Source organism: Aythya marila (assembly GCF_965140915.1).
Source record: "Aythya marila genome assembly, chromosome: 1".
NCBI classification, from domain to species: Eukaryota; Metazoa; Chordata; class Aves; order Anseriformes; family Anatidae; genus Aythya; species Aythya marila.
Genome location: NC_139042.1, coordinates 89,829,088 through 89,844,554, shown reverse-complemented (window position 1 = coordinate 89,844,554; position 15,467 = coordinate 89,829,088). Strand labels below are relative to the sequence as shown.

At 35.6% G+C, this 15,467-nt stretch overlaps 1 protein-coding gene across 4 annotated transcripts in view; it reads left to right on the top strand.

Moving 5' to 3' along the window:
- CASK (calcium/calmodulin dependent serine protein kinase) overlaps window positions 1-15,467 on the top strand; it is a 214,316-nt gene that overhangs the window by 148,870 nt on the left and 49,979 nt on the right. For all 4 annotated transcript variants that reach the window (XM_082779340.1, XM_082779339.1, XM_082779342.1 and 1 more), the window contains exon 11: window positions 6,605-6,726. In XM_082779340.1, coding sequence (XP_082635466.1) covers window positions 6,605-6,726 — 122 coding nt within the window. The remainder of the gene's footprint in view (window positions 1-6,604; window positions 6,727-15,467) is intronic.

Genomic DNA, 15,467 nt, shown 5'->3' with positions numbered 1-15,467 from the left:
CTCCATCTTTCCAGTTCTCTCCCTTTACTTTTCATGCTTTTTTTTAAATATATATATATATGTGTATGTACATCTATATATATACTATTACCGTCTTGATTGTTTCCCAGAAACATTGACAGAATTATATGCATGCAGGAGAGTCTTTGTAAATGTAGAGCATACCTAAACTTGGCTGTTTGGTTTCAGAACAGGAAGCAAGAAGTCAGTAAACACAATAAAGCTGAAATGAGAGGAGAGAGTCCTTGCCTGTCTTTAGTTGTAATTACACTGTTACATATATATGTGAAACACGCATCTCCTACCTTATTTTAAGTTATAGGCATATATATATATATATGCATGCTTCAGCTGTCATCTGTCCTTACAGAGACAGCTGCTGTGGAATGAGTGCACTGCAACGAGCAACAAATTACCATGTGAGGTTAGAGGCCTCTCAGCTTCAGTGATTCACACAGATGTGGTTTAAAGCGAGGAAGATCATGTGAGCCTCAGTTGGCTTTCTGTTAAGCTTTAAAGTTACATCCCCACAAGTAGTGGAAAGGTCCTGTGTCTGTAAAAGATTCTTTGCTTGCCTTTAATGAAAACAGTGTATGTTTTGTATTTTCTTTACAGAAAGTGGCAATAGAGGGATTCTTTTTTATATACTGTTAACTAAGGCAAATCTGATCTTCCATTTAACATGGACAGAGAAATTTATAATTATGCTGATATTGAGCCTAGGTACTCATGTGTGGCTGACATGGACAGTTTTTAATGTATAACTGAACATGATTTGAAAATCTCAGCAGACATACACCCCATCATTTCCACAGCATTTTTGATGCAGTGTTTAATTTCCTACTCAGCCTACTCTGTTTAACATTTATGGCTTGTGGTTTTGTGGGTTTTTTTTAATAAGATGCCAACAAAACAAAACTAATGGAGTCATGGATTTATACAGTTATCACTAAATAGGTAGCTTAAAGGTCGCTGGATTCTTAATGCAAGGCCAAAGAATCTTTGAATGACTTGTCATATGTTAAAAATAAAATTTAAAAAAAATCCATGAAACTTGAAACTCTCGTTGCGGAGCTGATAAAAATAATCTCACCATCTCTTCACCAGATGTACTCTGTCAGAATCTCACAATATTTATAAGACCATTTTTTATGAAAAGAACTGAACTTTTTTTTTTATGAGATTGTATCCAGTGCCTTCATCCAGTCTTTCTAAAATCTAACAGTTCCTGATGGTTTTTTTTTGCTGTCCTTGCTATATGTGCTAGCTTCTGACTTCTTCATAAACAAAATGAAATATAAATCCAGCCTTCTAAAATGCCTGTGCTTTGAGACCCAGGATTGTTCTTTAACTGCATCTCCAATGGCTGCACACAAGAAGACAGCCAAGAGGTGAAGTAGGCAAAAGCAGCTTGTGGTGTGTGTAGATTGACTGGCATAAGGACAGATTTGTGGTATGTAGGGAAACTACAAATAGCAGCTAATCTTTGGTTAGTTATTTAAATGCCACTGTAAAAGCTCTAAGGCATAGTTACTTACCTGTAGAATAACAGGTAGAATAGCTGCAGAATTGTTACAAATTAAGACAGTTTATGAGAATGAGCAGGATTAAAATTAGTGGTTGGTGTGGGGAAATTAACATAATACAATACAGTTCTACATATCCAGGGGGTTGGGATCTTGATAGTGTCACTTTAATGAAAGTGTACTATTATTATAATGGCTATTAATGTGTGTTCTGCAGAGTCATTTTCTAGAATACTGATTGCAGGAGACTTGCTAAAAGGTCACCGTTTTATAGTTTTATACTTAAACAAGGTCAGGCTTCCTTTCACAAATTTACATTGCTCAGAGGAGGGTTTACAACTGATCAAGGCTTAAAAGTACATGCGTAGTTGTCAATATTAAACAAAAATAAGATTTCCTTTTTTTTTTCTCTCTCAGAATGTGTTTGCCAGGCAGTCTCTGTGTTTAGCAGCAAGATCTAAGTATTTTTACCTAAACCCTGTTTCAGTCATACACTATCACGTATCAGTGCTACATGAAAGGAAGCTAGTAATTTAATTCTCCCTGCTGCCTGTTGCATAATACAGGAAGTGAGTTCTACCTGCCCTGTTTTTTGAGCTTCCAAAAAAAAAAAAAAAAAAAAAAACTTACGTGGTGTTTTGTGGTGGAGACATTTCTATTCTAGAATATCAAGGGTATTTCTTAGAATAGTATTTTCAAGATATTTTTTCTTTTCAAGGGAAGCAGTAAGCAGCTACTTAATACCTCTAAAGATCAGTTTCTAGCCAAACCATTTGTTCCAGGTTAGAATACCTAGAGATGCCAGAACACAGTAATGGTACTGTGTTTTACCAAAGCTTTCTCTACTTGCAACTTGATGAACCAGTGTCCGTGATGCTCTAACCTCAGGTGATAATCGAGGAGCTGTATGAGAACTACAAAGTCTCTAGAGATAGAATTCAGAGAGAACCTTTTCTGAATGGCCATCGTCATAAATTAGGTAATAGAATCTGCAGGAAACACCTGTGATAACTTTGGCAACACAATGGGTGAAGAAATAATGCCAAGTTACTGTCTTAGAAGGCAAATAGATCTAACTGACAAATAATAAATCTTCCTCAATGGGAAGAAAAGTACTCAGTTCATCTTCCCATCTTCTTAAAAGCAATTTGGTATTATTCTTAAGAAGTCATTCTACTAATCGTGAAACAAGTTTCATGTATTAGTAATGACTGCAGAAGACTACTGTAAGCATTCAGGCTGTTTTTTGTTTATTCATCTGGCTGTTGTTTTTTTTAACATGGTGAGAACCCATAGTTTTCAGCATTTCAGAAATGTCAATACCAAAGGAACCAAAACAAACACCAAAACAACCAAACCAAACAAACAAAACGCTAAAGGAACCAAATAGGTGTGAATAGTCACACCCATCCTTTCTTAGATAGTCTTATGGGAATACAGGAAAAATGAGGTTATGCATACGACCCCGAATACCACTGTTCCTTTGCACACACTGATAACATGCAATTACAGTAGGATCCACAAGTACTACAATAGAATCACATTTGGTGCGGATTTTATTACTGTTACTTTGAAGAAGAGTCTTCTATTTTTATCCCTGGCATTACAACATTTCCTGCACAATTGTGTGTGTATACATTTTTATAGCAAATTGATGTGCAGGGTGATGTTCATCTCACCTAATTGGATGAGGCTACTTGAAAGTTCAGTGGCAGTAAGCAGCATTTTCTAACAAAGTTTGCTTTACGGAGTCTTCAAAAAAAGTCAAGTTGTTTTTTTCTTCCAGTTTACTAATATTTATACATTTTTTTAATTTTTATATTTAGAATGTCTGTCTTTTACTGCTAAAGACCATTTGAAATCTGAGATTTAGATTGTATGATTGTAACAACTCACCTAAGTCCTTTCTCATCTATGCTGAGGCTAAAATGGGTGCATTTTCAATGACGAAAAGAGTTGAATTGCTATTTCTAGAGGATACATAGTATAACCATAAATGTTGAGTGCATTTACACACCTATTGCGTGCCTTTATACCTTATCGTTTGTTGTATTTTTTTTTCTCAAAGGCTAGAAATTAGCTTGAATACAACAGGATTCTTTTAGGGGCAGGTGTTCTCCAAAAATTGGTTATTTTTATTTTAGACAGTATCTTTTATGTGAATTTAAAACTCTTCTGAAATGTATTGTTATGCTTTGAACCAAGTGTCCGTAGCAGAGTTTAAGTGTTTACAAAAATGCCTACTTATTATTCTGTCACTATTTTAAACAATAACGTGCTGTCAGTCTATTGCTACTATGCCATTTTCTCATGCAAGTGCATGTTATTTGTACATGTGTGATGACATGGAAGGACATGGTAGTAGATAGACAACAAGATTGTAGGTTAAAAAAAAAAAAAAAGGCAAAACTGATTTTTGAGAGGTTATCAAGTCACTGTCAGAACTTGCCATCAAATTTGTTAAGAATGTTCTTGGAAACTTTCTGTTACAGCCATCTATTGGTTGCATTACAGCCAGTGCAACCAACGGGCAGGAGAAACAAGAGCTAGTGTTTAATGTTCTGGCATTTCCAGGTATTCGAAAGATTGTTCAGATGCAAATGTTAAGGAAATCGTAACTTTTCTTTCTCTTTGAAAGGCCCCAAAGTATTGCACAAAATCAAATTCCCAGAGTAAATAATGCTGTCAAATAAAAAGTCCAACACGTTCGGTGATTGGCGAAGTAATAATAGAACTTAGAGCATGCTTCTCATCGGTTGTGGTTTTGGCTCTGGTTTTTGTGGTTACGAGCACCTTCAAGCAGTATTACAAGACTCCAGCATATCTGAGCCTTTGAATTGAATCTTCTCACATGTTATCCGTAAAGTCGACACTGCAAATATGTAGAAAGGGCTTTGAGCCTAGAAAGCAAAGTTTTGCTAGAAAATAATTAATTTAAGCTCTGAGTTTGACAAGAATAGAAATAGAAGGGAATTCTAATAAATTATTTTCTGTCAACTGTATTCTGGAAAGTCAAGCACTTTCCTTCAGTCTTGACAGTCTCATAAGTTCATCAGCCTTTAACTGACGTACAGAAAATGTTAAAAGAAACTCAGCACATTTGCTTTTTGGTCCCTTTTTGAGTTCTTCCATGCCGTTGAGGCTTAGTTGTGCATCTCTCTGTGCTCTTACCAGCAGATTCCGGGTTCCTGTATTTCCTCAGATTTCCTGCTGTGTCTCCAAGTGTGCAAGATATGTTGCAGGCAGAGGAGTATAGAAGGTTCCTCTAAGCAAAGCATACTTATTCACTGTCAAAGATGGAGCTGTTTTTTCTCTTCTTCAGCACACTAGCTCTGATGTACAGCAACTACAATGAGGCAAACAATGTCTTACTCCTTGCTATCCAGCCACCACTTTTTTAAATAAATGTAACCTACGTTAATAAATCAGTTGCAAATACGTAGTCAGACACATTTAATGACAGAGGATTAACAAGTCTTCTTATTGCTTATGACCTATGAGTTGTGAGCAAGTGGAATACTGTAGTTCTTAACCGTGGTATCCAAAGAAATGAGAAGACAATCTGAGGTTAAGACTTTTACTAAATGTGATACAAGACTTTCTGGATTTTTAACTTACTCATCACAAGTCTTGTTTAGTGTATTTAATTAAGTTTCCATTTTTTTAAGGTTTTCAGAGAAGTAACTGAATTAACTTGACTCCTTGTGTGGTTGGGAGGGGGTGGCTTTTCATCTTTATTAATTTTTATTATTATTTATTCTGAAAATACAATAGGCTACAAAAACACCTAAGGGATGATAAGAATTGTTCATATATAATAGAGTAGAATTTCAAGAAATAGAGTATTTTTTTTAGAATTTCATATATATTGTCTGACTGTCGTAACTAGGCCACCAGCAAGTGAGTAAGAAGCAGACAACATGCATTAAGGAGAAATTACTGAAGTGCAGAATGTGTAGAATTCTGTATCCAGAGTTAAGAATTTATTTATGAGAGAGCATTCTGCAGCTGACTGTCAAAAACTGGCATTTTTACAGGCTAACACTGAATCATAAGATACCATCTTTCCAGTTGCTTATACCATGGTGGAAAATCTGAAGACATGAGCTATAAGTGTTTAGATAAGCCAATGTCAGCATTTTAGTAATGCTAACAAGTGGCAGCCTCCATCAATACCTGATTTTTAAAACAAGGTATTCCACAAGGAATCTATATTTTTATAGATTTATATTTAAAATAAAAATCTATTTTATAGATTTATATCTATCTGTTTTACTATGATTTATGTTGTGTTTATCTGTCCTTCCCAGCTATGAGTTGAACTTTCCTCATGGATTTCCACCTTCCACAATGCCTTCCGGTTTTCCCTTATGTCTCCATATCCCTCATTTTTTCTTTCACCCTTACCCATATAAAAATCACCCCATCTTTCAATGACCCAAAACAATCCATTGTTCTCAAAAGACAGCAAGTGCTAAGTCTGGTTTTGAGATAACCAGGCAAGCAGAACAGAAAAAAAAAAAAAAAAAAAAAAAATCTGAGCTAACCTTACAGCCTTTTATTCGTACTCTAGAGGACAAAGCAGTCAGGTCTTTCTTTGTCTTCCCTCCTTTATCCAGATGCTGATTTTAAAAAGAATTTTGAATGCATTGTTTCTTTCAAATTTCTACCAATTTGGGATGTGTATTTGAAATGGGCCAACAGTTCAAAAGGTGAAGAAAGGGAAGGTCGAAGTAAAAATGGTGAGGACAGGTGGTTGAGCAGATAACCCAAGTGACTTCATAAGACGTTGTTGGAAACCAGACTAAGTACAACCCAGCAAAACTTAATAAATACCTGAGAGAGTTTTTAACCTCCCTTCAGTTAAACCATTTCTTATGAATAATTACATATGGGCACTGTTGATATTCATGAAGTTTGTTCAGTGTGTTTTCCTGTATAACTCTGGCTTTTTTAAGTTCCTGCTCCAGTTATACAAGATTAGTAAAAGTTTCCTTTTCCAAAGTTCAGTTTGCCATGAGTCTTTGCTCTATCGAGTTTTAATTTTTTTTTTCCCCCTCCTATTTATTGCCCCATAGGAGCAGTCTCACAGGTGCTCGACAGCCTGGAGGAAATTCATGCACTTACAGATTGCAGTGAAAAAGACTTAGATTTTCTTCACAGTGTTTTCCAGGATCAGCATCTTCACACGCTACTAGATGTAAGTTTTCTGAGATAAACAGTTTGAATACATTTTTGTATCTGTTGTTCATTAGCCAGAATTTGGTTTTATCCTGCATATATTCTTTTTTGTTGTTTCATAGCAAGTTAATTTATTTAGATGTGGATTGTAAAAAACAACTAGCACTTGACAAAAGAAGTACATTTTTGTACTATACATGCAGAATATTTTAGAAAGATTAGAGTTAATTTAATCATATGTAAGTGATTCATGCTTTGGTTTGAATTAGTTGCTGTACTTTAAAATAATTTATCGTAATAAGCTTTTTTCATGTGGTAAGTGCTGGATTTTATTTTTTATTTTAAATCCAAAATGTAATTTTATAACTGTGCATATTGACTTCTTTTTATTACTATTTTTAAGTAATAATCTTAGAAAAATTCTATGGATATTCTTGAAAATATGAAAAATATGACATTTTTCTGTGTGAAACACCTGAGCGTGCCAGTTTCTGTCCTATACTTAAACAAAGTAAGCGATAGCCACAGTCATCTAAATCAACATTAGCCTGAGGTTCATGAGAGCCATTAATACATAAGACAACAGCTGATGTTCCACAAAAAAGCATGCAAAAATCACAGAGTTGAAAGATACAGGTTAGTGCCTCGTGATACGGCATAATCAAGATCTGGTTTCCAATTCTTCACTAGCTATCTTTCAACACAGTTCACTGTCTGACTATATGTCCAGATGAACTGTGATGTCAGATGATTCATAGATTTTTCTTCCAAGAAAATTGCTCCATTTTGCAAAATTAATTTTGAAAATCAAGTAGTGTGGTGTTTGAAAAATGCTCGCATGTGACTTAAAGACTTCTGTGACTTAAGAACTTCCTGCTTTCAAGGTTGCCTCCTAGCTTGTCACATGCAAAAATCCCATTTATATTTCTCAATGGCTTTTAACAAAGCATGCCTCACAAGCAGATACATCATGCTTCCTCCAAAATTGTGTGAATTTGGGAAAACACACATTCAACTTTGAGGTAGAAGTGTTTGCTTAACTTCAGCTCTTGGTCACAACAGGGACATTCAGCATCACTGCAAGCTTACAGTTTATCCCTCATATTTAGTTCCAAAACCTTCTTGGAAGGACAAATTCAGATGCAAATCATGTTTCATTGGCTTCTGTGTCTACACAGTATTAGGATCTAATACAAAGGTCAAAAAGTAGTGTGGTGGTTCTACCCTGCTGGGCTGCTAAACTCCACCACAACCACTCTCTCATTCCCCTTCCTCAAAAGAAGAGGGGAGGAGAAGACAGTATGCTAGAAAGAAAAAGAAAAAAAATGTAAAAGCCAATCAGAAGCACAAAGGGAAGAAAAAAAAATATTTCCTGCTTCCCATCAACGAGCAATGTTCAGCCAGATCCCTGGAAGCAGTGCCTCAATATGTGTAGCAGCTGTTTGGGAGGACAGAGATCATCATGAAAGCCCCCTGTCTTCTTCCCCTTTCCCACCTTTTATTGCTGAGTGTGACACCACATGGTATGGAATATCCCTTCCGTCCGTTTAGGGCTGGCTGGGGTGGAGAGAGTCTTGATGCAGTGCCAGCACTGCTCAGCAATAGACAAAACATTGGTGTGATACCAGTGCTGTTCTAGCTGCAAGTGCAGAGCACAGCACTGTATGGGCCACTGCAGGGAAAGTTAACTCCATCCCAGCCAGACCCAGTACAATCAGCTGAAAAACTTTCCCAGATTTGATTTCAGGGTATGTGGATATTTCGTGTTGAAGACAGGTGACTTGCTTTCAGGCAAGACTATGCTTTTTTCTAAAGCAACCTACAAATTCCACCAAGAAAACACTCAGATGAAGGAAACAAATCCGCAGAGCTATGTCTACATTAGCATACTCCAACACAAGATAGCAAATCTGTAGAGCAAAAAATTTGACCCTGAGGACCCAATGTCAACAATTCTTTGTATTTTGAGGGTGTTCCTTTTAGATTAGTTATACTGCAGTCCTGTGGACTGAGTAACCACTAGTGAGTGAACAACATCTTCTATTTTAGTGTCATTTGAAAGTATGAATGCTCTGGTAACACTGTACTCTGAAAATCAAAGAATGGTAGGTGGGAATAATCCCTGGAAGTGTTCAAGGCCAGGCTGGATGGGGATGGGGCCTTGGGCAACTTGATCTTGGAGGTGGCATCCCTGCCCATGGTAGGGGGGTTGGAACCAGATGATTTAAGGTCTATTCCAGCCCAAACCATTCTATGACTGATTCTATGACTATTATGTCATCATATAACTTCTTTTTTTTTTTTTTTTTTTTTTTTTTCAAACTAGATGGCATTTGTTGAAGTATTTCACTTCATGATAAGTCTTTTAGGCATTAACTCATGCTTCTGCAATGTTTTTACTTTTTTCTGTTCTTTACGGTAGTAGTCTGTTCATTGTATTTCAGTAATGATAATATTTCTCTAATGGTCTGCTGTAGCCTATTAAACCGGAAAATACTGAAGTGAATTTATGTCATGTTTGTCATTCTTTTTAAGTCATGGTCATTCTCTTAGAAAGTGATACTTCTAAATGCACTCTGTAATAATATATTTGTGAGAAGAAAAACACTATCAAAAAGTGGTTTTGTTTTATTGTGCTGTATGTAAGGGTGATGATAGAATCTTCCCAAAGATATCTGGAAGAGAATAATACAAAATAAAATTCTAGAAGATTCCAGTGTTATAAAATACACATATGAAAGACTGAAGCCAGTTAAAGGCTGTTATTTGAAAGGGTAGGTTCTACATTTCAGAAACTTGAATGAGGGAGCTTACCTTCTGTTTATGCATTGATACAACGCCAGTTCCTCTCAGAACTTTGAAGAGCTCCTGGTCTGTACTTCAATGAAGTTCTGTTGGGGAAACCGTTTATTCCTCTCCAGTATTTGGGGTTAATGAAGTCACCAGAACAAGTCACCTATGAAATATTACATTCCACTAAGAAGGAATTTTGTAATCTGTCATTAAGTTGTCACTTTGCATTAAAAACTGCTGTTCCTCTTTCTTGGCCGTTTTCCACAGTTAAATTTGTTCTCATGTTCTTATTCTTTCTCAAGAGTTATCCTTATTTTTAGATTAGGCACATGATGATAGATCATTCCTGCTGCTGAAATACCTTCTTTTGCTTCTGAACTAACTTATTTTCTGAGAGGAAATAAAAGGCTAGTCTCTGTGTTAAGAGTGCAAACTTGCTGGTTTTTTTTTTTTCAGATTGTATAGATCACAAAATAGATGATGTCTTCTGAACAGGCACCTCTGAGGGCCGCAGAAAGCAGGGTTCTTAGCATCCCGTTGATAGTTCTTAATTGGTTCATTTCTGTATGTCTACTTAGATAACTATCTGAAGTCTCTTTCCACTTCTGTGACAAAGCCGTTCAAAATAAGGGGAAAAAGGTGACAATTGCTTATAAAATAATTTATATTCACTCTAGGGCCCATCCTGCAGTATACCAGCATGCCCTCATGTGAGTTTATTGAATAGCTTCAATTTTACAGAAACTATTGGGGGGGGTTGTTTGCTTGTTTTACTGTACAGAAGTTAAATAATTCAGTATTAAAATCTTAATTTTGTTTGCCAAGGAGAGTAAAGAAAAGACCCTTCTAGAAACAAGCATTTGGAAATATTCATTATGTGTATATATATATAAATATTGTTTAATAATAGATATTTATAATGTAAAAAGTAACTTTGGGTTGGACAGGTATTTTTTCTCACTTCTTTTAGAAATGTGGTGATCATAATTACAGTGAATGCTGTAGGACATTCCTGTTTGGGACTTAGAAATTTTGGGGTTTATGACTATATAAAACTTTATAGATTGTTTCATTCTGGTATCCAGTTTAGATCATAAAGAATGTAATGAAGTTAAGTAAAGGATATAAGTAACTTTATGGAAAAAGGGAAGTAAATTTAAGTAGTGAAACAGCCTTTTATTACCACTGACAGGTTTTTAGAAACCTTGTTAAATGATTTGATTAAGATTTTTTAATTGACTTTCATGAAAAAGATCCTGGGAGGCACTGCTGTCTTTTGTCAGCAGTACTGATCAAGAAGTTGGAAACAAATGTGAGGAGATTACTAATTTTAGAGACATTAGTATTTGGTGTTTTCTGTATCGTAACAAAAGATATTACTTTAATGATTATCTGTTTTGAAAAGTATACTGGGCTTCAAAGGCTGTACCTAATGGGGAAGATCTTAACAATTGTGTTTGATCTCTATCAATATATCAAAGGAAGCCAGGTTTGCTAAAAAGTAAAACTGGAAGCTGCTATTTTACACAGCTGCCTACATAGAAGGAGACGAGAAAACTTTCTCCTATTGAGTCAAGTAGTCTGGTCACCTCTCCAGGGACGGTTTCTGTGGGTGATTCTGAATGCAGATGTCGTTCGATTTACAAGTGAGATTTTTGCTCAGCGGGAGAACAATATCAGCTTTTGTGTGACTGGGGCCTCTCTGTGCTGCTAGCTTTGTCTGTGTCTGTCCTCAGTCAGATAGCATGCTCTAGGCTGATATCTTTTGGCCGTTAACTTAAGAAGTTTGTTGCATTATTTTCCTAGACAGATTATTTGAGGTAAGTGTTGCTATTTCTGTAAATGTGTCTGAAATAGAAACAGGATGAGTTTTGAAGAAATTTTATTTTACCTTTTGCTGGTGTAATACATTGCACGTGTATAGTTTTACCTAAATGAAATGAAATAATTTTTGGAGTAGCTGTCTGAAACATATCTGTATGTTTAGCTACTTCTTCCCTTTAGAGTTTAATTTATATTCAAAGTGCATATATTTATTAAAGCATACTGATTTTTCAAGAGAATCTCACTTTTATGTCTGTTTTCCTTGTCTGCTTTTGGTAACGCTTCAAAGGAACATGCATGCATGCACATTTCAGAGTTCCCTTAATATTTCTTTTGAACTCAGTCATCCAAACAGATTCAGTCCTGAAGTCCAGACTTTTAAGGAAACATATTTTCTCTTTTGCTAAAAAGAATGTTGTTGGGTCCTCAGTTTAGCATCTTACATGGTTGGCTAAAACTTTCAACTGGATTTATTTTGTTTTGCTCTGTTTACCCTCCCAATGTTAGATGTTGGCAGGACACATGAATGTCTTTTATTAAAGTATCAGCCATTCAGCAGTGTCCAGCCATGATTGACATTTTAGTTCTCCTTTTGAAAATGTTCGAAACTTTTCATGTATTTATCCCCGCTTTGCACTTTTCTGAGCAAATTTGAAAAATCTGTTTTACAATTTGATAAAAGCAAATCAAGAGACATTTTTATTTCTATTTTCACAAAGCCTTCATTTCCCTTTTCTTTCACTTCTTTTAAACCATTAATAGACTGGTGGAATTCCTGTATGTGATACAGAAAAGAAAACAAACCCAGCAATTCAGTATAAAAAGCTTTAATATTTTTGTTAAATGTCTCATTTTTCCTTATTTTCATTTGCATAAGTATGATTTCCTATGTGTAGCACATAGTGTGGTTCAAGGTTTTTTGACCAACATTTGTCCTTACCCTCTTGAATACTGATTATGCTAAAACTAGTAAGTGGAACATGTTTCAGTGAAACATGAATGCATTTTTTTCCCAAATATAAATCAGAAATTGTATGTGTACTAGATGTCTTGCCAAATTCCCCCAGAGCATGTTATGCTTAGACAAAATAAATCTTTCTCATTTTTAAATCACCTTGTTTTCCTATTTTTAAATATCCTTTAATTGATATGTTTGTAAGACAAAGGCAAATGGAAAATAATTGTTTTTTAAAAAGTGGAAAGAAAGAAACTATGTTGGCAGGACAGCACCTTGCTATTTGAGGAACCAAATCTGGCTTTTATCCCAGACCAGCAGAGGCAGCATGCTCTGCCCCAGAGAGTGGGAGGGACTGTATCCCACTGCAATGGAAACTCCTTTCCCAAGTAGTATACAAGGAACCGCGACCAAGCCTTAGGGAGAACTGTTGGAAGAATGCTTTCAGCAGGTGGACTGCATCATCCTCATCACCAGCACAGTATGCTTTTTCTCTAAAAGGTAACGTGTCTGGAAGGCCATATCTGGGGAAGAAAAAAAAAAAAAAAAAAAAAAAAGCAGAGTCTCTTCTAGAATTTCTTTTTCATTGTTTCATAATCATTCTCTAAAATACCTTTCAGTTTCAACTTCTTTCATGTGCTTGAATTTTATTTTCTTTGTTCCCAGGATATGTAGATCAGTCTGCTAGTCAGCATCATCTCATTGTTTTCTTGCTCTTCTTGTTTCTCTGTCTTACAAATTTATATAGAGAATTGCCTTATATTGAGAATTGTCTTATAGTTAGTCTTCAGAGCAGAAACCATTTCTCTTCTATGTTTTGTTAATATATAATGTTGATGTGTGATGGGATCTCTGAAACACAAGACTGATAATGCAAATAAGAAATAAAACTAACATTTATGTTGATTGAGATTCATTTTTGAAAAAATGTATGTATCCATCACTTAATGACAATGCAAAATTCTGGGTTGGATTGCATGGCACTTCAACAGTTGTTTTGTTGCAGTTAACCTGTTTGCTTTCTAACTAATGTTCTGTCATTTCTGAATATTTTTAAGCATAGTACTGATGTGTTGAATCATCAAGTGAAATACAGCTTAATAAAAAACGTACTTTAAATGAGGATAACACTATTTAGCCCACTCTCTTGACCGAATATCAATTCTTTTGTGTCAATCGTTTGTCATTGTGTCTGTGCACATCAACATTATGTTATTCCAAAAGCATAAATGTGTAGTTATATTTTAGTATGTAGAATCTAAAAATTCCTTTGATTACTTTGTATTCTTATGGTTTTGGGCCCTGATCTGTCAAAGAACACTAAAGCACATTCCTCACACTTGTGGAACATTTAATTAACTTCACTAATACTATTTTAAGATGTAAAGGATCATTTTCATGGTTGACTTTCCACATTTTCTTTAATTCTTTTTATGTTGAGTGTAGTTCAAAATAGTTTCAATTTATTTTTAACCATAAGGGCTATGTTTTTTTATTCTTTTTTTTTTTTCCCCTGTTAAAACTTCTTATTCTTGGATGATCTTACTTCTCCAGGAGCTTGGGACTTATTCTAACAACTGGAAAAAATAAGGAATGTGTTGAGTTGGAAGGGATGCTACAGTGCCTAGGATATGGTCCACAAATGTTCAATAATGCTTCTGGTTTGTTTGTGCTGGGAGTTTTCTTCAGACTGGTATTTCTGTCTGCACTTAGACTACATTAGATTCCCAAAGGCAGTACAGTAACATCCTAGTAAAATATGCTTCCATCTTTGAAGTCAGTCAGGCCTCACTGCATCCTGCCTCAGTAATTCAAGTAGTTGTCTGGTGCACATTGACTGTTCTCTGTACTAATGAGCTTGCTGCAGTATATTTTTATTCTCAGTATGTCATTACAAAAGACTTACATGGGTAGAGAGAAACAAAAATGGCTGTAATCCTGACATTCACACCTCCCAGTGCAAGATACACTGGGTGTCACACAGCAGGTGAGAAGCCATGTTCTTTCTAGACCCTCATTATAGCCTTACCTAGTTGTATTTGGGTTCTTTGTCTCCCTGGAATGAAGTTGTTGGTCATTGATGTCCTCTTCTTTAAGACGGTGTTCTAACCCAGAGGGGTTATTTCAAGTGACAGAATTGGGATTGAAACCTGTTTAGGCTTAACCTGAGTCTACAGTTAATACTGTAGATCACTTGCCCATATTGGAAGGTGGGGGGCAAGCTGGGGACAAAGGTTATTCTGTAGAAAATATCAAGGTGTGATCCAGTCTTAGCCCTTCTTGCATTGAGGGATTAGTTTTCCATGATGTTTATGTTTACTTTTATCAGCTTCTTGGTGTCTTCATAATCATATTTTCTAAAATCTCCTGGTTTTGTTGCCCTCCACTGAAATCTTCTACATTGTTTGATATCCACCTGAAAGTGTAATGCTCAAAACCTAATAATAATGGAGGAGGACCATCATATGATACTTCTTTAAACTACATAATTACCACCCATGTCTTTCACATCGCTACTGCAAGTTCATTGGCACTAACTGAAAGCAGAAATGTTGTGTCATCCTAGGTTCGTTTCTTTCAATCTTTCCAAAAGAAGTTAAAAGGTTTACTATGTCAACAAAGAAAAATCTGGGTTGTGATTCAGGAACATAGTTGAGACTAAAAGCAAAACAAAACAAAAAGCTAGAGGGACTTGTGGCAAGGAGTTCCTGAAAGAGAAAAAGATTAGATGGCATATGGAAGGTACCTTGTACTCTAGAGAGGAGGAATTAAAAGTACACTGGATGTCTGCACTGAGCTCATGAGGAGTTGGGAGTATAGTTTAGTCTACTTAAATTTAAATGTTTTTGTCACTATGGTTTTAAAGTGTTGCATGTATTTATGTAAGATTATTCAATCCCTGTCTTTGTTTATCACACTTTCAAATTTGAAACAACGTATGTTGGCCTACATATATGACCCATGGTGTGGAATTTTGCAACCTCTTCCTCATGAGCAAGCTACATACATGTACTGTCTGTCATATTTTTTTTACATCTGCTCTCAGTTCTTGAGAACGACTGCTTCCACAGTCAATGGAATTTTTGTGATAGTCATTAATTTAAGTTTGTTTTAAAATACAAGACAAATTAATAGGCTGGAGTCCTACTTCATTGTACCAGTGGATTAATCTTCATGATAAAACATAT